At 40.4% G+C, this 23,853-nt stretch overlaps 1 protein-coding gene across 1 annotated transcript in view; it reads left to right on the top strand.

Moving 5' to 3' along the window:
- ATP13A4 (ATPase 13A4) overlaps nt 1–23,650 on the top strand; it is a 107,046-nt gene extending 83,396 nt beyond the window's left edge. Inside the window, exons 24-30 of the mRNA XM_081137649.1 lie at nt 2,009–2,105; nt 3,770–3,842; nt 7,326–7,497; nt 9,063–9,256; nt 10,363–10,451; nt 14,139–14,219; nt 19,490–23,650. Coding sequence (XP_080993775.1) covers nt 2,009–2,105; nt 3,770–3,842; nt 7,326–7,497; nt 9,063–9,256; nt 10,363–10,451; nt 14,139–14,219; nt 19,490–19,702 — 919 coding nt within the window. The 3' untranslated portion in view covers nt 19,703–23,650. The remainder of the gene's footprint in view (nt 1–2,008; nt 2,106–3,769; nt 3,843–7,325; nt 7,498–9,062; nt 9,257–10,362; nt 10,452–14,138; nt 14,220–19,489) is intronic.
- Nucleotides 23,651–23,853: the final 203 nt, after the last annotated feature.

The following is a 23,853-nucleotide window of genomic DNA, read 5'->3' as shown; positions in this document are numbered from 1 at the left end:
CTTTAGATTCCACATATAAGTGAAATTATATGATATTTGTCTTTCTCTGACTGACTTATCAGATTCCATTGTTCTGCAAGTCAAAGACCAGGGAAGTTTTGCATCCTTGGGTGGGGAGGGTGCTTTGCAAGAGATGAAGTCAAACGTTCTACTCCCAAGTGGACTTACCCCGAGCTAAAATTAACTGTGGGAGAGCAGTGGTATTTCTAATGAAAGCCACTGAATAGGTTATTTTTAGAAAATTGGAATCTGAAACTTGTTATAGCTTTGAAAGTGTTAATTATATTATTATTATTATTGCTATTATTTTAAATGTATCTCCTTAAACATTTTATAGTGGGGGATTGAGGGAAACTTTCTCTTCCCCATTTGCCTTCCTTCCTCTTGCCTTTTTATGCTGCCTTGGGAAATGCTTCCCATCTCTGGTTTCCAAAATATTTACCTTTGCTGCTTCTACTAAAATTTCCCTTGGTCCTTTGTTCTCTCCCTCCACCACTGGATATGTACGTCTGCTGCATTTTATTTAAATGACAGAGATAGTTACCATCGTGACTGCTTTTGGTTATTATAACTGCTATGTGTTTACAGTTTAAAATGTGCTTTAATCCCTGTTTTCTTGTACTTCAAAAAGCCTAGAGATGTAGGAATGGTCACTATTTCTTCTACAAATAAAGAAATTGAGGCTTAGGGGTGGGGCAGGGTGGAGGTGGGCAAAAGGGGGGGAAAATGGGGTCATCTGTAATAGTGTCAACAATAAAAATTTGAAAAAATTTTAAGTAAACAAACAAACAAAAGAAATTGAGGCTCAGAGAACTACTCAAACTCACACAGTCACATAGGATTGGACCGCATTAGAATTAGTTTTGTTTAAATGTGTTTTATCTACAAATGTCATACTCCTTCCGTCACCTTATAATAATGATTTGGCTAGTTCCTTCCAATGTTTTAATTTATTCACATGTTCAACAAATATTTATAAGGTAGATACTTAGTGCCAGGAACAGTTGGAGGCACTGGGGACCCAGAAGTGAGTAAATCAGACGTCCTTCCATCTCATGACGTTTTCCTCCAGTGAAGTCAGGCAGTAAGCACATGTGCAGATAAATCAGGGGACTTGGAAAGGCAGGAAGATGCTGGAGTGGTGGAATTGGCTGCACCAGATGAGGCGCATGGGAAAGCCTCTCTAAGGAGGTGAGTGAGGGGTGGGAGACACTGCCTTCTGGGCGGAGCGATGGCAGCAGCGAAGCCCTGATACAGGAAAAAGCTTGGTGTGAGGATCAGGCTTTGGAATCCCAGGAAACCACTATGACCAGAAGTAAGTTTACACTCTATTTTTTCCAAAAGGAAAGAAAAAAAAGTGGTATTTCATAATTTATTTCATGCTTTAAATATACACTATTTACTCAAAGTAAAACAATGGTAACAAAAATGAACATCCCCATTGTTTCTAGTCTATTTAAATTTGATATATGACTAATTTGAGTGTGTTTATTATTTTAGTCCAGTTTTAGAAAAAGGTGGGACTCTCAAATGAAATTTGAATAAAGTGTTTGCCAAACTCCTGAAGCACCTGCACGAAAATAGCCCCTAAGCCCTCAATCTTACTCATATTCCTCGGTTCACAGATGAAGAAGCTGTGACCAAGGGAAGGGAAATGACCTTCCAAATCACATTAGTGAGTAGGTATGAGATCTGGGACCAGCCCAAGTCCCCAGACTCTGAGCCGAACTAATGTCTGCAGAAAGGATGAGTGACTAAATCTGGCTCCCTGGCTGGATCAAGGCCTGTGGACCTCGGAGTGGAATTGGCCTTTCTGGAAAATTTAGTCGTTTAGCACACTGACAGCCAGCTCCCACTGGCTCAAGGCTGCCCAGTCTGTCAGGCAAACAATGGAATAATCAGACTTTCGATCTTTTCTCCTGAGCTCAGGCGAACAGCACAGAATAACTGACCTCATTTCTTTCCATTACTTTCATCTCATTACCTTTTTGTTTCTTTTCTCACACAGGGAAGGACGTGCAGCCCTTGTCACCTCATTTTGCATGTTTAAGTACATGGCTCTGTACAGCATGATTCAATATATTGGTGTTCTGCTGCTCTACTGGGTATGACTTGGGACCTAGCCTCTTGGTTAGAGAGAAGTGAGACAGGGATAGTGCACTCTCAATTGGCAACTTCTTAAATAAAGAACAAATAGGAGACTTGAGCACTAACAACCCCTCTAAAATGATCTTTAATGTTTTGGAAATAATTCAGAAATAGACAAATGTGCACAGGTAAAGTTGTTGGTGTGATTTCTCTGACTCTGACAGAGAATTACCTAGTGGTAGTTGAGGATCAGAATAGAATAAATCACTTTCTCTCTTGCTGTTGCTTTCGCCTGTTTAGACCAGGTCTTTGTCTTTCCAATCCAGAGTAGCTCTCCCCTCGAATAACATTCATTAAAGAGATGATTCTCTGATTGGGTGCTGGAATGTTTCAAAACTGGCTCTCCCTGGAAAAATAAGCCCTGATTATTAATGTTTGCCAATTTTAGTGGTGTAAATACTCCCGCCATGGCTGGTTTCAAGCTATCCACCTGAACGTGGAGTTGGGGAGAAACATGCAATGGAATATCATTATGTAGTACTTGCACCATATAGATACGAGACCTGTGAATAACCTCAAGAACATAGATAAAAGTAAAGTGTAGGAAAGTGATTAGGAAGTGTTGAGTTTTGAGTATTTATTACCTCTGTTTTCAATATAATTTAATAGTAAATTTGTATAATTTAAGATTTTATATTGTCTGTGTTCACAAAATTTTTGAAAATCTAGCAATGGACTCTTATGATCTAGTACAAGTCGGCATATCCCTGATTCCCTGAACACAGGGATTTAAACATTTGCATGTCATACTACAAAAGAACATAGGTCTTGTGATGGCTTTTACCATTTAACCAAACATAAAAGGAGAAAATATATGACTACTGTTTGTGGACTCAACATATGGGGGATTCTTCATTAACTAACAAAGAGAAAGGGAGCTCTATTTGTGCTGGAGATATCTATGTACATCTAGATTCATCTCTACATCTTGCTCTCTTGCTCCTGGGTTGAAAGTTTTAGTTCTGTTATCTTCAGATTACCTATGTCTTTCCACTAATGAATGAACTGGAGAAAAAGAGCTATTTATAGAAATTTGGTCCTATTTTGAAATCACAATAATTCTTGTTCAAAACTAGAGTTGAACATGGGTCATCATTATCTCCTTTCCACCAAGGGTTAAGTTACTTGAAATCTGTAAGACCTAAATGTTTTTTCTCTCTCAAGAATATCAAAGTGCTTTATCAGGGACTTTCTAATGTTACCCCAAAATGCAAATAATTCAGTTATTGTCATTTTTCATCAGTAAGATTTAGGTAGGAATACCACACATTTGTCACTTGTTACTATTGGAAATGTACTCTTTTAGTGTGCCAGAGCAAATCCCAACTTTTCTGCAAACAAGTGGAAGGGAGCAGAGATGAATCTGATAGAGGGAGATATTCCCCTCTCCAGGGCTAATAGTGGTGCACAAAGAACCTAGTCCAGAAAGCGCTTAACGGGGCCTCCTGGTGGGACAGGATTTCATAGTACACCCACCAACATAAGCAGGCCCCTGACCACACCACCTCCTTGGTAATTTGCTTGCCAATCCTATGCTGCCGTGACAAAATGAATGAAATGGATGTCAAGCTTCATTCAGAAGGTCACGACTCTTTTGAGCTGTTTTCCTTTTTATTTTCAGGAGACGAACAGCCTATCAAATTACCAGTTTCTGTTCCAGGATCTGGTCATTACAACTCTTATTGGTGCAACGAGTAAGACGTTTTTATAACTTTCTTCCTAGAGGTGCTCCCCTCAGCTTGCCTCCCTCAGCCCCAGAAGGGCTGGTCCAGTAGAGGGGGGAGAGCAGCTGCAGCACATGCAATGTCTGGCTATTCCCAAAGGTGTATAGAGAGCGGGAAAGAGGAAACAGTCTTCATTTTTGAGCCCTGAAAGAAAATGTTATCAAAGGAAAAGCTGGCTAGTTATTTTGCTGTTTTTCACACCAAAAAATGGAGCTTCCATAAAAGGTCACTAAATATTTAAAATAAAAAAGTTCCTTGAAAATCAGGAACACTCTTTGTTATGCTTTCAGGTACAGTTATAGGTGAAGTGTGCTTAATATATAGCTTATATGTTTCCATCTCCAAATCCTAGCTTCTCAAGATCTAGTCAATTTTTCTCTGGGCTACTGGACCATTGCCATCAGCATACAAATATATTTCCATAGCTTCTTTCTTTGAAAGCTCTTCCTTGACCCAAATCCACCACTATCTGCTGTCCCCCTTATTGTCAAACTTTGAAACTAGCTGTGTATACACACTTTCTCCACTTGCCATCTCTAATTCTGTCATTTCAATCAGCCAGATTCTAACATTTAAGGGCATGAATTTGAATGGTTGGCCTGAGCTGGTGTTTAGGGTGAGGCAGTGGTAGGTTGGCAAATGTTTAATAGCTGGCTTTCAAAAAAATGTTTGTACATATATGCTAGTAAGTTTATTATAAACTTCACTGGAAAAAAAAGTGTGATGAGCAATTTTTAAATAATAAAATGTGCAATGTCTTTCTTGCAAATTCCATTTAGTCAATTGATTCTCACAAAATGCTTTAGCTGAGTTTTACCAAATTCTTGTATCCATAGTAAACCTATGCTATTGATGACTGAATTCGCTTTAACGTGAATCTTTGTTGACATTTTTCTTTACTTGAATGGCAAAGCAATGAAAACTTAAGTTGAAACTTTAACCATTCATCAGTGATGCGAGCAACTTATTTGCTGAATTGGATAATGGTTCTTGAAGGCTAGGAGAGTATTTCCGCAGTTAAAAAAAAATTGTTCACAATATAATGGCAACAGACATGACACACTTTTAAGTCTAATCTACATTATTAACTTCAAGGACATAGATAATTCTAAAATGTAGAATAGTTAAGAAATTATCAGTTTGGGGGGGGTTCATTATCTTTGTTTCTGATATATTTATTTAATTGTAAATTTACATAATTTACTTTTAATGATGACTGTGTTTAAAAACTGGCTTGCAAATTTAGCAGGAATTGGCCCTTGTGAGCCAGTGTGAGCCAGCTCCAGCCACCACCAGCTGGAAGGGTGCACATTGCTGACACGTGAAAAAGTACAAGTCTTAGATTGCTGCTTCTACAGATCTTGCTTTCACATTATTTCCTCTTATATCTTCTCATCATAATCTTAACAACCATCATGCCAACTTATCATTTAAAAAACTTGTTCAAAAGCTCTGTTTTTGGAGAACGGGCTCAGGGGAAGCAGCTACTATCTATGCTTCAGCAGCCACCTTATTGATGTTGCTCTTGTCAAGTTCTTCAATGACTTCCATTGACAGCAATGATCACTTCTCTTTCCTAATTTTACTTGAATCTCTCAACAGCACTTTCTTTCCACAAAAGATTTCTTCTTTTGGGTCTGTGTTACCACACACTCCTGAATTATCTATCACTTTTGTGAATGCAGTCTTCCCATCTCTTTTGCTGACCTCTACTCCTTTATCTGTCTTCTAACTTTTAGAATGTTCCAAGCCTTGTTCTTGGTTCTTTTGTCTTTACTGACATTCTCATTTTGTTTATGCATTATTTTCCTGATTTTACTGAGTACTTTGAGCATATTTATGACAGTTGTTTTAAAGTCTCTGCTCAGTAAGTCCAATATCTGGGCTTCCTCAGAGATGATTTCTGTTAATTTGTTTTGTTCCATTGAGTTTTATAATGCCTTAACTCTGGAAATCAGATTCTCCCCTTTCCCTTGGGCTTTATTTTCTTTGTTTTTCTGTTTTTTGAAGGCTGTAGTAGTCCATTTGTTTAGTGACTTTTCTAAATTATTTTTGTAAAGACTGTATCAGTTGTCATGTGTGGTCACTGAAATCTCTGTTCCTTTAGCTTTTGTTCAGGTAGTGTTTTGACAGAGATTTCCTTGAACTCTGTGAGTGTAAAAAAATGTGAACACAGAAATACCTCTCCCAGTCTTTGCAGGTTGGTTCTATGCCGGGCACTTCAACACTTAGCCAGGCTAGTGTTGAGTCTAAAGATCATCCAGAGCTGAAAGTGTAGAGTTTTTTTCTGGTCTTTTCTGAGCATGAATCTTGCCCTGGGCATGTACATGGCTTTCTGTATTTCCCAGTACACACAGGTGACTGTGAATACCATACTTTCCTAAAGAAATTTACTTAAGCTTTTCTCGCCAGGCTTTAGGCATTTATTTTATGTATCAAATGTAATCTTTTGCTCCAGGTGACTGCGGGTAGTTTGTTAACCTTACAATGCTTTGGAGCAGTGCATGCTGCTTTCCATCCCAAGTAAGTTTTGCATTAGGTGAAACAGAGATGAGCACCTTGCACTGTGCTTCAGGAAGTCCCCAGACAAGTTAGAACAGACATACAAAATAACTTGTGGATAAAGTCTGCTCTTCCCTCTCTGTAATCAGGGAGCAGGGTCCCCACAGGACATGTGTACTACCATTTTCAAGATTGCCACTGAGCTGGGGGAAGGCAGGCAAGGGCAAGTAGAACTGCACAAAACTTTCCTAACATTTTTAAGTTGCCTTTTTCTTGATTAAGCATTTGTTTGGATGCTGTAAACCTTTGTCTATTTTTTTTAGAGTTCTGACAAAGTTGGTTCTTAAAATTTCTGCTTGTTTTCAATGTTTCTGTGTAGGGATGAGATCTTGGAGCTGCATACTCTATATTTTGTTGCTGTTACCCATCATTTTATTTTTTAAATATTTGAAAGCATTACTTCTTAGTGACTGTATGTTCCATTATATAGATGTGCCATAATTTATCATAAATGATGCTGTGATGAGCATCTTTCTACATCTCTGATTTTTTTAGCATAGGATAAAATTTCAGAAGTGGAATAACTATGTAAAAAGTTGGGAAATTTTTTCAATCTCTTCATATTCATTGCCAAATTGCCCTTTAGAGAGTTTTTGTCAATTTATATTCCCACAAGCAGTGTGCATTTTAATCCTCCCTCACCTATAATTTAATAGTCTTTGCCCATTTAATAGATGCAAAGAGGGCATCTTATAGTTCTATGTCTGCTGTCTTAAGAATTTCTCATATGACTTCAGTTTGAATCCATTTATTGTATTGTTCACTCAGTTTATGATGTACTTCAACTTGTCAATTTCCTCAGATGTGTGGACCCAAGAAGTTACACCATTCTTCTGAAGAATATAACATTTCCCTGCTCTCATACATATAAAACTTGAATTTATTTTACAGTGAATTTGAATGGTGCCTACCCCAAGCTGGTGCCTTTCAGACCCACGGGACGGCTGATCTCCCCACCTTTGCTGCTCTCTGTGATTTTCAACATCCTTCTCAGCCTGGCCATGCACATTGTGGGCTTCATTCTGGTTCAGAGGCAGCCTTGGTACAACACAGAGATGCACAGGTACGATCAAAGACTTGATTCCAGCTTCCCACTCTTTAAGTTCTGTCAAACATCACCTGCCCCATATGATGGGAGACAGCTGGGTCTTCATTCAGCCACGGGATTTGGCTTCCATAAGTCTCTTGGGTAATTCCAGTGACCTTTGTTTCTCTGTAGCACAATTTGATGGTAGCATTCATTGGCACTCATCTTTGCCTGCCTTAGATAATGATCTATAACCATCTTTTCTATCTAGGGTGACCAACCATTGTAGTTTGCCAGGACATCCCCAGTTTAAGCCTGATATCCAATGAAATTATTAATAGCTTTTCTTTTTATATTCAAATCTGTTCCTGTTGAATGATAAATTGTATGGTCACCCTACTTATAAATGTTTAGAGATTTTAAGCCAATTGAGGCAGGAATTATGACTTACTCATCTCTCTCTCTTCCACATAGCATTAATATACATGATTGGTACTCAATTTTTAAATAAATGACTTGGCTCTCTCTCTCTCTCTCTCTCTCTCTCTCTAATCTATCTATCATCTATCTATCTATCTATCATCTATCTATCTCTATTATCTATCTATCTATCTATCTATCTATCTATCTAATCTATCTACATCTATCTATCTATCTATCTATCTATCTATCTATCTAATCTATCTACATCTATCTATCTATCTATCTATCTATCATCTATCTATCTATCATCTATCATCTATCTATCTATCTATCATCTATCTATCTATCTATCTATCTATCTATCTATCTATCTATCATCTATCTATCATCTATCTACCTAATCATCTACCTATCATCTATCTATCATCTATATCTATCTATCTATCTATCTATCTATCTATCTATCTATCTATCTATCTATCTATATCTATCTATCATCTATCATCTATCTATCATCTACCTATCATCTATCTACCTAATCATCTACCTATCATCTATCTATCATCTCTATCTATCTATCTATCTATCTATCTATCTATCTATCTATCTATCATCTATCTGTCATCTATATCTATCTATCATCTATCTATCTATCTATCTATCATCTATCATCTATCTATCATCTATATCTATCTATCTATCTATCTATCTATCTATCTATCTATCTATCATCTATCTATCATCATCATCTATCTATCATCTATCTATCATCTATATCTATCTATCATCTATCTATCTATCTATCTATCTATCTATCTATCTATCTATCTATCTATCATCTATCTATCTATCATTATCTATCTATCTATCTATCTATCTATCTATCTATCTATCTATCTATCTATCATTATCTATCTATCTATCTATCTATCTATCTATCTATCTATCTATCATCTATCATCTATCTAACCATCTATCTACCTATCTAATCTATCATCTATCTGTCTATCCAAAACATAGATCTATCTGTGCTGGTTTGTTTCTCCTTATTTTTCAGTATATTCTTTCCCAAAGTGTAGGCAATTATAGTAACATTGCAGGCGTGAAGTTTTGCATGTATGCGCCATAGGTGTCTGTCTGTCATCTTACTGCATTAGTTTCTTTCGTTTCCTCTTTAGTGCCTGCACAGTGCAGAATAACAACATTTCAAATGTAACCACTCCTCCAACTGCTCCAGGAAAGGTTGAAATTAATGGTGCCATCCCGAGTTTTGAGAATACTACTATGTGGTTCTTGGGAACAATCAACTGCATTATTGTGGCTCTTATCTTCTCTAAAGGAAAACCATTTAGGCAGCCGACCTATAAAAACTGTGAGTAAAACTGTACGGGATCAGAGGTGAGAGGTCATCAGCGAGGACGACAGGCATGCCTGGGTCATTCATGGGCCAGGTGCAGCGTTGGCACTTATTCGGGGTCTTCCGATTTCCACTCCAGGTCCCTGCCAAATGCATTGTGCAGCCTCTTTTGCTCCCTCTCTCAAAGTTGCATGAAATACTAAGGCTTCTTTATCCACCTCTTACCTTCACCAAGAGTTAGTCTCTAGGTGTCTTTTTATGGGGTCACCCCAAATTGGGAAGACTCATTTATTTCTCTACTTGTCAGGATTCATCCTGGAGGAGGTGGGGAGGAGGGACCCAGCGCTCAGCTGGAACATGTCTCCTGACCAAAGACAATGGTCAGGATGGCATTGTGTGGCTGGCAGGCTGGGAGTGGGTTCAGCTTGGAGGAACCTGACTACAGATGGTTCTGGAGGCTCTTGGCCAAAGTACCTTCTACTTCCTTACGTTCTGGGCTGGGGGTAGAGTGTGTGTTAGGAGAAGTAGGTGACCTGCTTTTCCTTTAGGGCATTTATTTGGATACCATCGCTCCCCCTCTAATTGGAAAAATTTAGAAGCACAAGTTAAAAAATTAACATCCTCATAAAAGTTTGTTCATAGAAATTTATTTCACCCTTCTTCTTGGGATAACAAAGCAGTTGAATGCTGACCTCTATATGACTTCAAGTTAAACATTTGTTTATTTACAGCCCTCCTTTTTCCCAGAAAAGGATTTGAGACGGCTGATTTACATTAAAGAGACTCAGATACTTGAATGCCTGCAAGGCATCTATTTTGTAATAATAAAAATAACTTTTTATAGTAATATAAGTGTATTTTGCCAATGTTGCCCTATATATATATTTCCTAATTTCATTAACTGAAACCTATAACATGGACGTGAAAATTTCCACTCGCCTCAAGGACATGCATAGAAATCTTGGAGGTGAGATCCGTTACATAGAAATGAGAACTTCTCATTTATTAGGCTGTGTTTGGACGTGAAAATCAACTCAATTTAATCAGCATGACTCTGGAATATGTCTTTCAGTAGATGGGATGCTCCATTTCTCTGACAGTTTGTGCGCTTCTCCCCTCAGATCTGTTTGTCTGTGTGCTGGTCGTGCAGCTGGCTGTGTGTCTGTTCATCCTGTTTGCCGATATTCCAGATCTGTACACGCGTTTGAACGTAAGTCTCACCTCTGGGGTGCGGGGATGTTCGCAGCTGTCGAACGCCCGACTTCAAAAGGCTCCCAACTGCACTTGGCCTGGATTCTCAATGCCAACTTATTCTTTTGGGACAGTTTTAAAAACTGCTAAGCTCATTCACATTTTTAATTTAAACTGGTCAGGAAGTAAAATTTTGTCTAGTTTTGATTTCAACAATTTCCAAAGCATTGAACATTTTTCTTTTAAAAGATTCCCTTCAAGTTTGGAAAATCTATTTATACATTTCTTTCTCAAATGTGAGAGAGTGTCTCCCTGAATGCTTCTGTTTTCAATCTGTTTAAAACAGTTTTGTCTATAGTATTTTTTTTCAGTTAATTCTTAAATTTGTATTTACATCATTTACTTCTTTAGAACTGTGTTTTTCTGATGTTCATACTTAGTGTCTGCAAAACTTACTCTTTTTTTGTTTTAAATTTATGTTTTATTTAAGTATAGTTGGTATATAATCTTCTGTTGGTTATATTAGTTTCAGGTGTACAACATAGTGTTTTGACATTTTTATACCTTACGGTGTGGCCACCCTACTAATTCTAGTAATCATCTGGCACTGTGTGAATTTATCACAATATTATTGACTATATTCCCCTTCCTCTTTCCACCCATCCCATCACTTCCTCCCTCCGGTAACCAACCTCCCCCTTTATTTTATTTAAAAAAAAAAATTATTTTCATTGTTGAGAGTATTACAGATATTCCCCCCCCACCACCCATCTCTGTCCAGCTTCTGCCCCACCCCAGGCCCTCACTACGCTATTGTCTGTGTCCAAGGGCTCTGTATATATGCATATAAATTCTTTGGTTAATCTCTCCCTGCTCCCCTCTCCCCTCTGAGATCTGTCAGTCTGTTTCATGCATCCATGTCTCTGGTCCTATTTGTCCCTCAGTTTATTTTGTTGCTATAATGAACAAAGTAAACTGATGAGCAAAACTTACTGTTAAAGAGCCAGGCCTTATCTCATGAACTCTCTTAGATTTTGTTACAACTTTGAAACTTTATAAGGGACAAAAATTTTATGAATTCAAGCAAGGGAAAATATAAATTTTAAATCTAACCTATCCTACTTTTCAAGTAGAAGTTAATCATTACTAAATGTCCTTTAGACCAGTAAATAGAAAGCAAAAGAGAAGATAAAAGAAACTGAACTTTTCTCACTTAGTACTTTGTAAACTTGCCTCCCTGCCTCTCCATCTCCAAGACAAGTCTCAGGAGGGCCAAGATCCTATTTTATTCATTCTTGTACAGACAGTGCCTTGCATAGCAAATGGCACATAATGGCAACAAATGACTGGCAGGTGGCTGTGTATCAGTTTCCTAAATGTAGACAAGCATTTGGAGCACACCGTGCTTTCCAAACCAACAGTACCTTCGCAAACCCAATGTGACATATAAACTAATGTCTACCTGCAGTTTTCATTTTTATAATTGCATTACTGGTTAGCAGTGTAATTGTCACTGTTGTTAAGTGTCTTTGTGAATTACATTAAGTACTTACGGAGATAAAGAGTCTTTGTCCACTTGTCTTCCAAGTGAGTTAAAACTTTGTAATCCTGCAGAAGTTAAGATTAAGACATGCTGGGCTTAGTCACACTCTCTAATGTGAAGACTCTAACCGAGAGGCTCAGTCCTCTGCTGTAACAAAATAGGGAACATAATTGGCTGGAAGGGAACATGCATGAAGTCATTTCTGCAAAGGATTCTGCAAAGAATTATTGCTTACTCTAAAAATAATCACTTTTCTTATTAGTACACAATTGTGAGTACATTTTAGAAATGTGAATATGCAGGCGGGGAAAATTATAACATCATTCACTTTATCATTCCATCTTTGAAATTTTATATATTGTAAATGTGCACTGTCTGATTTATGAAGTTTATTTTATTTTAAGTTGAATCATGATGTTTTGCAACGTTGTCGCTCATTTTTAAAAATGAATTTTTTAAATGGAGAATACATTCACATGGTTAAAAATTCAGACGTCAGAAGTTATATAGTGAAAAATTTCCTTTCTATCTTCATTTCCCAGCTACCAGTTCCCCTCTCTGGAGGCAACTGATGACACCAGTTTATTTTACATAATTTCAGACACTTTTTTACATATATACGTGTGTGTGTGTGTTATATGTGTATTCTGTCACATTATTACACAGATAGTACCAAACTATTACATTTGTCCAGGTCTCTTGAAATAGAGATGCCAAAGTGAGATGAGATGTGTAAGAAAGTCATTGGAGGAATTGCCTGTGGGACGAAAAAAAGCAGGACGCTGGAAGAGGTGGGGAGGGTACCACACTATGTGGTCTGACCCCTATGGGGAGAGCGGGAAGAAGGGAGGCATAGCTAAGTGGTTTCGGACTACAGCACAGTTCTAAGAAAGTGGAGCCAAAGGTGTCACCTCCTATCAGAGGTGTCTAGTGTCTCACAAGAATGAGTGTGAGTGGAAGCCCTGCTGTCCTCAGCTATTAGTCCTGAGCAGCCCCTGGAAGCATGGCCTTAGGGTGAGTGTGGTGGCAGATTCTGCATCTAGCAGCTGGGACACCTGTCACTTATCCTCCCAGCAGCAGGAGCTGTGAGTGGAGCATGGTCATGGCTGTTTTGGTAATTGATCCATTATCAGTGCATAAAACTTCCTCATTTTCTTACACTAATATAGCATCTCATTATATATATATATATGTGTGTGTGTGTGTGTGTGTGTGTATATATCTATACCATAATTTATGGGTAGTCCCCTATTGATCAACATTCAGATCGTTTCCAAGTTTTTACTATTGCAAACAAAGCTGCAATAAAATACCTTATACATATATCATTTCAACCATGTACAAGTACATCTCTAGGATGGATTCCTAGAAGTGAATTTGCACTTTAATTTCAATAGCATGTCCCTCCACGTTGTACCAGTCTTTACTCCCACCAGTGCAAAGGCAATGTAAGAAGCAGCGCTGGGTACAGTGCACTTGGCTTTGTTTCACTCATTCATCCATCCATTTAATATACATATTTAACATATATATTTTGAGCATGGAGAGGAGCTAGGGAAGATACAGAGGAAGTGGGGAAAGAGACAGCCCCCTTGCTCTGTTGGTGAGCACCCTTGAGAAAGCACAGCCTGTGCCACTGTGCACCCAGTCCTGAGAGTGAAGCCCTGACCAGGGGCGCACCAGCAGGGTTCAGCTGAGGAGAGATGTGGCCCCAGAGAGAGAAGGGCAATGCTGTCCCTGTGCAGGTGTGACATGTGTACCCTCAGAGCCTCCTCGGAGTACAGCCACATTCCTGTATTACCCATGAAAGCAAAACAACACAAACAAACAAAAAGTACTTTTATTGTTATTTTTTGTTGTACGGTGACCAGATTTATTTTAGGAAATTTAGAAATTACAGAGAAAAAGGAAAGGAAGAGAAAAGAAAGTAATCATAGTCAGCAAATCACTGGAATCATTGGGTATAACCTTTCCACACTGGTTTTTGTGCATACATGCATAGAAATATTAACATACATAAAGCATTCATGTTATACAGGTATATAAGATATACATACATGTATATGTATGTGTCTATTACATGTGTGATTTATAACCTATGAAAACATACGCTGTGAACACATGGACATTTTCCAGCATGTGTTTGTCCTCATTTCTTGCCAGCTGCTCTGCACTCCTGCTCTGTGGAGGGTCTACATTGTCGTTATGCTCAGCTGCAATTTCATCGTGTCCCTTGTTGTGGAGGTAAGTGCCCTCAGGCTGCTGATCACTGGGAGGGGGACATTTTAGGGGACGCTGAAAAAGGAACAGCTTTGGCTGACAAGGCTCAGCCATGCCAGGGGCTCCCTTCCTTGGCAACACGGACAAATGGTGCTTTGCTCAGATGAGTTCAAGACAAGGTATTTGTTTTCCTACCTGTAAAGTGGAGCTGGAAGACTAGAATTATGAACTCTAAGGACCTGTTAATTTATAAAATTTACAAATAAAGACTCAATTAATTTTTTAAAACTGAGATATGACTCACACACTATAAAATTTACCTTTTAAGAGTGTTCAGTTTAGTGATTTTCAGTACATTTATTGAGTTGTGCCGCCACCACCACTCTCTGGTTCTGGACCATTCTCATCACCCCAAGAGCAATCCTGTACCCATTAGCAGTCACTCCTCACACCCGCTTCTTCCTTCCCCACCCCCTGGCAACCACGAATTTATTTTCTGTCTCGGTGGATTTGCCTATTCCGGACATTTCATATAAAGGGAATCCTACAATACGTGGCCTTTCGTGTCTGGCTTCTTTCACTTAAGAACTTGTATCGTTTTCACTTAACAGATGGGAAATGAGATTCATAGTGAGCTTTCCCTGGCCTTTCTTCTTCAGCTCCCGTTTCCTCAGTACAATGAGCTTGTGCCCCCCTTTCCTTTGCTCCGCGGCTCACTCTGTCCTTCGGTGCTGCTGGACACAGTCTCCATTCTTGAAAGCCCGCTGTCAGTTAAGGCGTCCCCGAAGGCATCCATGTGGAAGGAGAGGCGAGCTGCAGGACTCCAGGTGTCCCCATCCCGCTCTCATTACAAGCCCAGGCTTGTCCCAGTGAGGGGGCCCTCACGGAGGGCTGAGGCCACCCAGAGCCTGACTTCCCGCAGTATTTTGTAAGCAGGGGGAAGATTGCACAGCAGCTGGTGGCAGGACAGGCCAAGAGCGGGTTACACGAGCTTCTCTGTCTAGGCTAACCAGGGCTCCTCAAACTTGACTGGCCATCGGAACCACCTGGGGGACGTGCCAAAGAACAGATTGTCCCGCCCTGCCCCAACATGTGTGATTCAGTAGGTCTGGAATAAGCACAAGTTTTTGTTTCTATCGGGTGTCCTGGGGACTCTGGTGCTGCTAGTTCAGGGACCACACACTGAGAAGCACTATGCTGAGCCATATGGTTTCCAAAGCCACCAAGTCAACAAAAGAACATGGGTGTCCTCATACTGAATTGCAGAAAGATGGTCTTTGCCCTTTAAGGGAATAGGTATCTTGTCCCTCTGTCATTGTTTCCTCTGTCGGTTCCGTATTTCCCACGCCTGCGTGTTGCAGTGCTGTTCTGTCCTGTGGCACAGCTGCAGTGCCAGCCTCTTCACGAAGCTTCCCTGACGCCTAGGTCAGTTAGGCAAGTGGCATAAGTCAGCTAGCAGTGGTTTAAACAATAAAGATATTTACTGACTCACTTAAGAAGAATGGAAGTAAGTGGCTCAGGGCTGGTTTAGTGACTGGGCGTCATTGGGGATCTGCATCCTTTGCCCTTTCCATCCCACTCGCCTTAGGTCTTGGCCTTTCATGTTTGTTCTTGCTGCTCATGGTGCCCAGAAAGCTTCCGCACAGCTGGGCGTTGCATCTGTTTTCAGTGTAGGGGAAAAAATGGCAGGGAGGCACTAGCAAGCTTTTTCCTGCAAGTATGAATCTTTTACCAGTGAACAAAAAAATTCCTACAGCCCACCTGCAGACTTTTTCATATGCCCCTTTGGTTAGAACTGTGTCTCGTTGACATCCTGAGTAGAAAAGGATTCTGGGAAAGTGGATTTAAGCCAAAATGGTAGACAGATTGGCCCAGACTATCTGTGTTTTTTCCTTTTAGGCAAGCAGGGAAGAGTTGGGAGAAATGGGTTGTAGGGGGCATCAAGTGACACAGTCTGCCACAGTCCCCTTGCAGGAAGCCATTCCACAGTCAGCATTTTACAGCTAAGAGTGCAAGCCAAGGGTAGTTTACCTGGGTCTGAATCCTGGTTTCACCCTTTCTAGCTGCCTGACCTTGGGCAGCACTTGCTACTCCACTTTTCTGTGTTTCTGTTTCCTCATCTGTAAAATAGTGATAATAATGACACCTTACCCCAAGGGTTACCCTGAGTATGAAATGTGAATGGTGAAAAGCATATAGTAAGTAAGCTTAGTAAATATAAGCTATGATTATTATATTATTCCTTACATCTGTCTACCAATCATTCAGGCCTTCATTTCTTCATTCATACTTTCCACAAGCATTTGTTGACCATGTGCCATATCCTAGGGCACAATGCCAGACATAGAGAGGGCAATGTGATACTCATGGAAGATAAAGTTTCTCCGTTGTTTCTCATGTTGAGTGAGAAATTGAGATACTCGTGGATGTCTAGTGTGGGTTCCCAGCAGCTTCTACACTGAGAAATAGCAGTGCAGGCTTCCAGGCCCCACCCCGAGTCTCCTCCATGAAGTACCCATTGCCCTGCTGTCAGTACTTACTCAGGAACAAACCCCAGCCGTCTGGGTCTTTGATGAAGACAATTGTAGTGGAAAATTACGCACTCTATGGTTTCCTGCCTCGTGAGGTGAGCTGAGCAGAGTAGCTAAAAGACCTCAGACTACAGTGGATGCAGCAAGATGGTTTCCCCGGTGGCTCTAGGTATGTCCGACACAAGATAATAAGGACCCTAGGATGGGCTGTGCTAACTCCATCCCAGCTGGCCGGGCTATGGCAGAGATGGCCCAGAGAGGTACCACACGACAAGTGTGGGGGACAGCTGGCGTCCTTGTGCAGAGCCCTGAGCGTTGCCTGGTTTGCTGAGAGGTCTAACCCTAACCTTAATCCTAGAGCAAACAGGTTTGAATGATACCTTATTCTTATTTTGCCTATTGGCATGATCTAACCTTCAGCTGAAAGACACATTATAGCTTTAATCCCTCTCCCATTTTTATTATTTATGTGTTTGAGTGTGCGTGTATGTATATGTGTGTGTGTGTGTGTGTGTGTGTGTATAGACATATACACATATGCATGAATTGTTTGAGTAGCCAGTCAGGAGAGCTCATGTGATCAAGTTGTTTTTTTGTTTTTTGTTTTTTTAGGAATGGCATCTTATCAAGGCATTCCTTTTGTTTCTAGTTCGGAATTTAATTTACAACATAGAGTGACAGGGCAGATTACCTCTCAAGGCTTAGCTTTCTTTTCCAGAGTAGCAAAGTGATCCAGGTCATCCTACTTCTAGGGTTGTGAATAAGCTCAAGGCATGGTGTAGAGCACTAAAGTCTTTCTGTGTGTGTGTGTATATGTGTGTGTTGATTTGTTTTATTGTTTTGTTTAAAGCCTGCTAAGATTTCCAGAAGGTAAGTTAGATTTTAAAACCACTAATTGGATACCCATGATCCTGCCTTGTCCCAGCTCCAAGGAGAACTATTGCTCTCTTGTGAAGTTGAGGACAAAAGCCTTGCTGTAGGAAAGTAGAATAACAGGTCTGTCTAGGTGAGTCCTGAGGTTTGCAAGACTGGCTGTGCGGGTCTTTAACAGCCTGCCACCAAAGATCAATTTTTATAGGAAAGTTCAGACTAGTTCTCTATTATTTCCATGGGCAATGGGACTCAACTGTCAAAGATGAGTGGATTTCAGGAAAACTACTATCTCTGGCAAAGTTCTTTGTAGAACACTACAGAATTAACTCTTTCAATTTAACAAAGATACCATATATAGACACCAAAACCAGTTCTAATACTGTGGGACAGCTTGGCTGTCCATATTTTTTTTTATTTCTTTCATAACTTCTAAGATGGTCAACCTTTGTGACTGTTAGAGAACAGAAGGAGTTCATTCAAGGGGCACTAGCAGAGCCAAACACTAGACCCTGAGAATTGCAGTGGAGAAGGGTTCACTATTTTACTGATGAATGGCTTCACCCAGGAGAGTGGGAAACTAATGCTCAAAAGCCCAAAGTCCCCTGTTGTGTATAAGTCACAGTTTATATAGGGAAAAATCACAAGATACCGTGGGTTAGGAGTTCAGGGTCCTGCTAGGAGCTGATTGGTCGGAGGTGAGGTAAGGGTAATGAATCATTTCTTCAGGTCTTGTGGTTTTATACAGTGTCCCCCTGATCGGTCTCATAGGAAAGTAGCCAGGGGGTGGTTCCATCTTAGGGTTCAGGAACTGAAATATAACTCAGGTCAAGATGTTACTTTAGCCTGTCAGAGGTCAGGACCTTGTGATCATTAGGTCCCAGCTACTATCTTGTACTGCCTTGGGGGTTGCTGATTATCCTGGGAAAAGATAGGTCTCTGAGGGGTATTGACACACAGAGAGATATTATTTCTAGAGCCAGGGTTTAAAACTAAATTTAATCAAAGTCACAAGGATCCCCAGTTTCATGACTAAACATGATAAAAATGAAAACTTAACATAATAACCTCTCACACACTCTGTATTATAACTTACATCTTGTACTTTATTCAAGGCTAAGTCTAACTCATGAAATAAAATGGCCAACCAAAATGTTTCTAAAGAGAGGCATCTTGCAATTTTAAAAAAATGCATTGCAATTATTTGCAGGGGAAGGTTAGAGGGCCGCAGTGCATAGCCTGTTAAATGAGTAGTTCAGAAGGGTAGAAAGGGGAGGCAGGAACCATGCTATGCCCTGCAAACCAGAGGAAGGAATTATTACTTCTAATCACTGAGGCTCAGATAAGGTAAACAATTTGCCCATAGTAGGTGTCAGACCTGGAATTCAAATCTAGATCTGTTCAATGCCAAGACTGTGGCCCATATTTCCATTTTACCAACCTCTATTCTTGACTGTGCAGCAATATGCCAGGGTTTACCAAAGCCACACCGTGCACGTGGCAATCTTTCTATAGGGTCAATTTCATTTGATGGTAAGTAATTTTAAATGTCATTTTATATTAAATCAAATATGGATGTGGGATGCAGTGGACTGCAAAATTTGAATGATTTGAAATTTAATTTCTATATGAGATTCCCAAGAAATTTCATCCTTGAGGCTGACTACTTCAAGCTATGCATTCTCTTTTCCCAGAAGAGTTGCTTAAGTGGAAAGGTTTGAGAGGCTAAGACCTATCGTGTGAAACCACCTTGAATTTGTTTGTCCAGGGCTGACATTCTCTGTCAGGCTGGGTCTAAGCAGCCAATTTAGTGGTGCCTATAGAGTCTATGGAGGGCCATAACCTGGAAACATTTGACTTCTGGTTGTAAAGAGCAACTCTTTTATTTTGCAGGAGGCCGTTATTGAAAACCGAGCCCTGTGGATGACAATCAGAAGTTATTTTGGCTATCGCTCAAAAAGCCAGTATCGGATATGGCAGAGGGCCTTGGCAAATGACCCCCGCTGGCCCCCACTTAACCAAACATCCCACTCGGACCTGCCGGAGTGTGACAGGGGGGTGTCTTACAGCAATCCAGTGTTTGAGAGCCATGAGGAACAACTCTGAAGACAGCAGGATATCCAAGTTGATAAAACATAGAAACAATGACAAAAGGGACCAGTTTCAGTGATTTTTTTTTAAAGCAATGAGACTCTTACAATATCAGCAGGAATTTTTGGAATCAAGCACCTATTCAATCATGGTGACAAATTAAAGTGTTTGATAAAATACTTTCTGCAGAGCAGAACATTGCCCCAGGAGAGTGCCTTCCTCTTGGCCTCAGAGTATTCGACATGTTCAGTGAATCAAGACTAGGCCAAGGATGGCAATGTGCCAAGAGACTGGAAGGCTCAAGGAGAAGATGTATTCTTCCTTCTTAGATAATAGATTTTTTAAATAAGTTGAGGGAAAGTAGCGCTACATATAGTCACAGAACTGTAACATGTTAAAGGTCATTTTTGAATTCTTATTTCATTGATAGAAAAACAAATGCATGGGAACCATCACACAATCTTCACTGTCTAGTTTCCTTTCCTTTGCAGTACTTTTCAGAGACATTTCCTTCTACATCTGGCCTTCCCCTACATATTAGTAAGGATGTCCTAAGCTGATGCTGCACTAACAAACAATTCCCATATCTCAGTGGCTTAGCATACAAGAGCTTCTTTCTTGATCCAGACGACTCTTTAGAAGGGCTCTCCTTATAGTGGTGACTGCTTCAATCTGATGGCTTCACCCACTCAACACACAGACTCCATAGGGGAAGGAAGATACTGGAGATCACACAAGGGCTCTTCACTGCCTGACCCCAAGAGTGGCACATATCTCTTCTCCACTTACATCTCATGAACCAGGGTTTGGCAAAGGAACTGTGGAGCATAGTCTCCTGTGTTTAGGGCTGGTTTCATGGGCATATGACCTGTGCTGTCACACATACTTTGCAGGAAGGCCCATACTTTGCAGGAAGGACCCCACTCTTGGTTTAATGCTCTGCTGTTGCCATCTTAAAATTCTTTGAATAAGTTCTCACATGTCCATTTGCCCTGGACCCCACAAAAGGTGTAGTTGGTCCACCTTGTATTCCTGGAAAAGAAGGAAACATTGCACATATCAAAGAATCCTGGTTCTGTCCACTAATCCCTACATTTCCTGACCCTATGAACCTTTGAGTTTTAAGAACTCTCATCTCACATGCCCAACTCCAAGAATTTTTACTCCTCTGCTCTATTTTTCATAAAAGTTAGTTGTGTGCTACAATATAATATGTTACCATTGATGTAAGTCTTTACACAACCTACACATTTCTTAGGTTTGAGGCTTTTGTTTTCAGAAAACAAAAATTTCTCCTATTTCATCACTGTTATAGTTTGGTTATACTGTATTTATTCAGCACAGAAAACACCCAGGTTTCTGTTAGCTCAACAGACAATACTGAGCTTTAGGAGAAAATCCACAAATACTATTTTAAATCAAAAGCAAAATTTTCATTATGAACATCAAATCCTAGGTGAATGTGGTGGGCAGGGTTGAGTGTCCTAGCCCAGAACAAGTGGCTGGCTTTGTGGGTGACATCAGCACCTGCAATAATTCCCTTCCCTGGCTGAAATCCTGAGCATGGTATTGTAGAATTGTACACCTAAGGCCTATATAATTTTGTTAACCAATGTCACCCCAAGAAATTCAAGAAAAAAGGAGCAGAGTGCACAGCTCATACTTAAGAGAAGCTATCACCAAGTGCTATCACCTCCACTAGCTCTTGGGAATTGCACAATTCTCCTGGACTCCGAAAAGGAAGGGCTCATCATCTCCACTCTAGATGTGAAAACAGACCCAGGCTGAGGAAAGCAGAGCTGAGCCTCAGGCATGATCTTCTGAGCAAATCTGTTGCTTCCAAATGCCTTCTCATGACTAAACTCCAGGAGGGCAGGGTGCCTGGCATATTCTCACAGTCAAACAAAGAATGAGTTTCTCATTTGCCAGGTGGAAGGAGATAACCCTGTGCTAATACCAGGGACTTCTGTTCAAATAAATTTCAGGCATCTTGCCAGACTTGGGCTAGAGATGCGTTCAAAGCAAAACAAAACAACAACCTTTGAGAGTCTGTTTGTCTATCTGAGACTAAGTCGCTTTTTCTTTGGCACTAAGTGATTCCATCCTCAGCAATTCACACGCAGCTGGCAGGGAATAAGGGTTAGGGGCTCCAGTCCTCCACCAGCCAAACAGTCTTATAATCTTTGCAAAAAGAGACTCACTCTGAAGACCATACTTGAGACTAATTGTATCTTAGAGGCAATAAATTAAGGAGCAGGAAGTGCTTACTCTGGAAACAATGGGGAGCCCAGGTGTGTGAGAATTGTGCTTAAATACTTGGATTACCGTGGAAAAGAAGGCTGCAACTTATGCCCAGTGGCACGACCAGTGTGTAAAGAGCACCATGAGAATGACGGGGCTCACACAAAGACCACTGCCGTTGCAACACTGGTGGAGGTGGAAGTTCGGACCTCAGGGGGTGTGTACTCTGTGACGCTGGAGGTGCAAGTGGATATTCAGAGACCAGTTACAGAAAGAAGTCAAGTATCAGATGGAACTCAATTGCCTGCAATATCCCTTTCAGACTGGATATGCCCAGTGTCTCAGTCTTAGGCTGCGATGTAAACCGTTTACTACTGCACAGAATATCAGGGTTACCCAGTGTGGAGATGGGCTGAGGAGGACGGGCTCTCAGCCCTGTGAGGTCCCACGGTGTGGACAAATAGATGTGACTGCTCTGTACCTTGGAAGATGACTTCTACTGGGGGTAAGAGCCTAAAAAAGAGGCGCACAGTGCGGGGTCCTGACTGCCAAATTGGCAGCTGTGAAATTCTTCTAATGTGTGCATTTTCTTAGAAACAGATGTTTGAAATTTTGAGGAAAAGAACCTGGGAGAGTGCCCCAACCCAAAGGCAGAGTTACCTGTGCCCAATGTGCTTTTCTGACCAGGATTTGGAGGAGAAAAGGACAGTCACCTGACCCAAATCATTTGAGAGTGTCCCTTTTATGTCCACTCCAAGGTAAACAGCTCTTATCCATAGAGAACCCCAACTCTGGGCTCTTCTCACTAAATATGAAATAATCTGAGAATGGAAATATGCTTGTGCCGTCTGTGTCTGTATGTGCTCACACAATGCACATGCATCCACAGTGTGCTTGCAGATGTAATGGTTGGAAAAAGTGATTATTTATTCAGAGCCATGTATTTAGTTTATGCCATAATAAATTATTCTGTATTAATAAAGGCAAGTAAAATATATAATTCTGTTGTTCTAACATCAATCTCTTTCTCTCTTTTCTGTAGTAGAGTCTTTCACTCTGGCTAATAAAACATTGTGATCTCTTCCAGTGACGCTGAATCAAAGCAACATCTTTACAAAGTTCTAGTCATTTCCTAACACTGCAGATGTTATTATTCCCGGCTTTGTACACAGGGCATTAAGAGGATACATAATAGTTTTTACTCCCTCTCTCATTTAAGTCTCATAATGATCTTAGGAGGAAGACAGAGCAAGGATTACTTACTATCCTCCTTATTTTGATGAGGTACCAGACCTTCAAAAGGCTCAGTAACTTGTCTAAGGGCACACAGCGAGTGAGCGGAGGAGCTGGAGCTGGATTCAGACATAGGACCTCTCCCTGCGAGCTCCGTGCCGTGTCTCTCCCATGTTGTTTCCCCTGGATGAAATGTCTGTAGCACTGAAAAACAAGGAGACAAGAAAGGCAACTATCCAATGGATTGCCATTACTAGTATAATTTGCTTTAGAGAAAGTTTCTAGTTTTCATATACATTTTCTTGAACCTGACCATCAGTCACAGAAGAGGTCAACTCCCACTGCTGAGAGAGTAAAATCAGAGACACCTATATCTCTGCTTGAACTTTGCTCAGCCCCTGCTTTGTACAGCTTTTTAGGGTTATATAGTCTCTCTTAGTTTGAACTATGGTCATTTCTTTATGCATTAAAAAAACTTGAAAACTGCTGGCACGCAATATTTGGTCTGCATTTTTGGTTTCCATTAAACTTGCTAAAATAACACTCTAAACTTAATCAACAAAATGACTTCCTTCAAAATTGAAGGCATACAAATAACAACTACAAAACATACCCCTTCTGGACTTGTTGAGAGGGCCTTGGCCTTCCCCAACACACCAAGCAAGCTTCTTCCTCAAGAAGACTGCATTTGC

The sequence above is a fragment of the Miniopterus schreibersii genome, assembly GCF_964146895.1.
Source record: "Miniopterus schreibersii genome assembly, chromosome: 5".
NCBI classification, from domain to species: Eukaryota; Metazoa; Chordata; class Mammalia; order Chiroptera; family Miniopteridae; genus Miniopterus; species Miniopterus schreibersii.
Note: the sequence above shows the minus strand (reverse complement) of the source record. Positions and strands in the feature narration are given on the sequence as shown.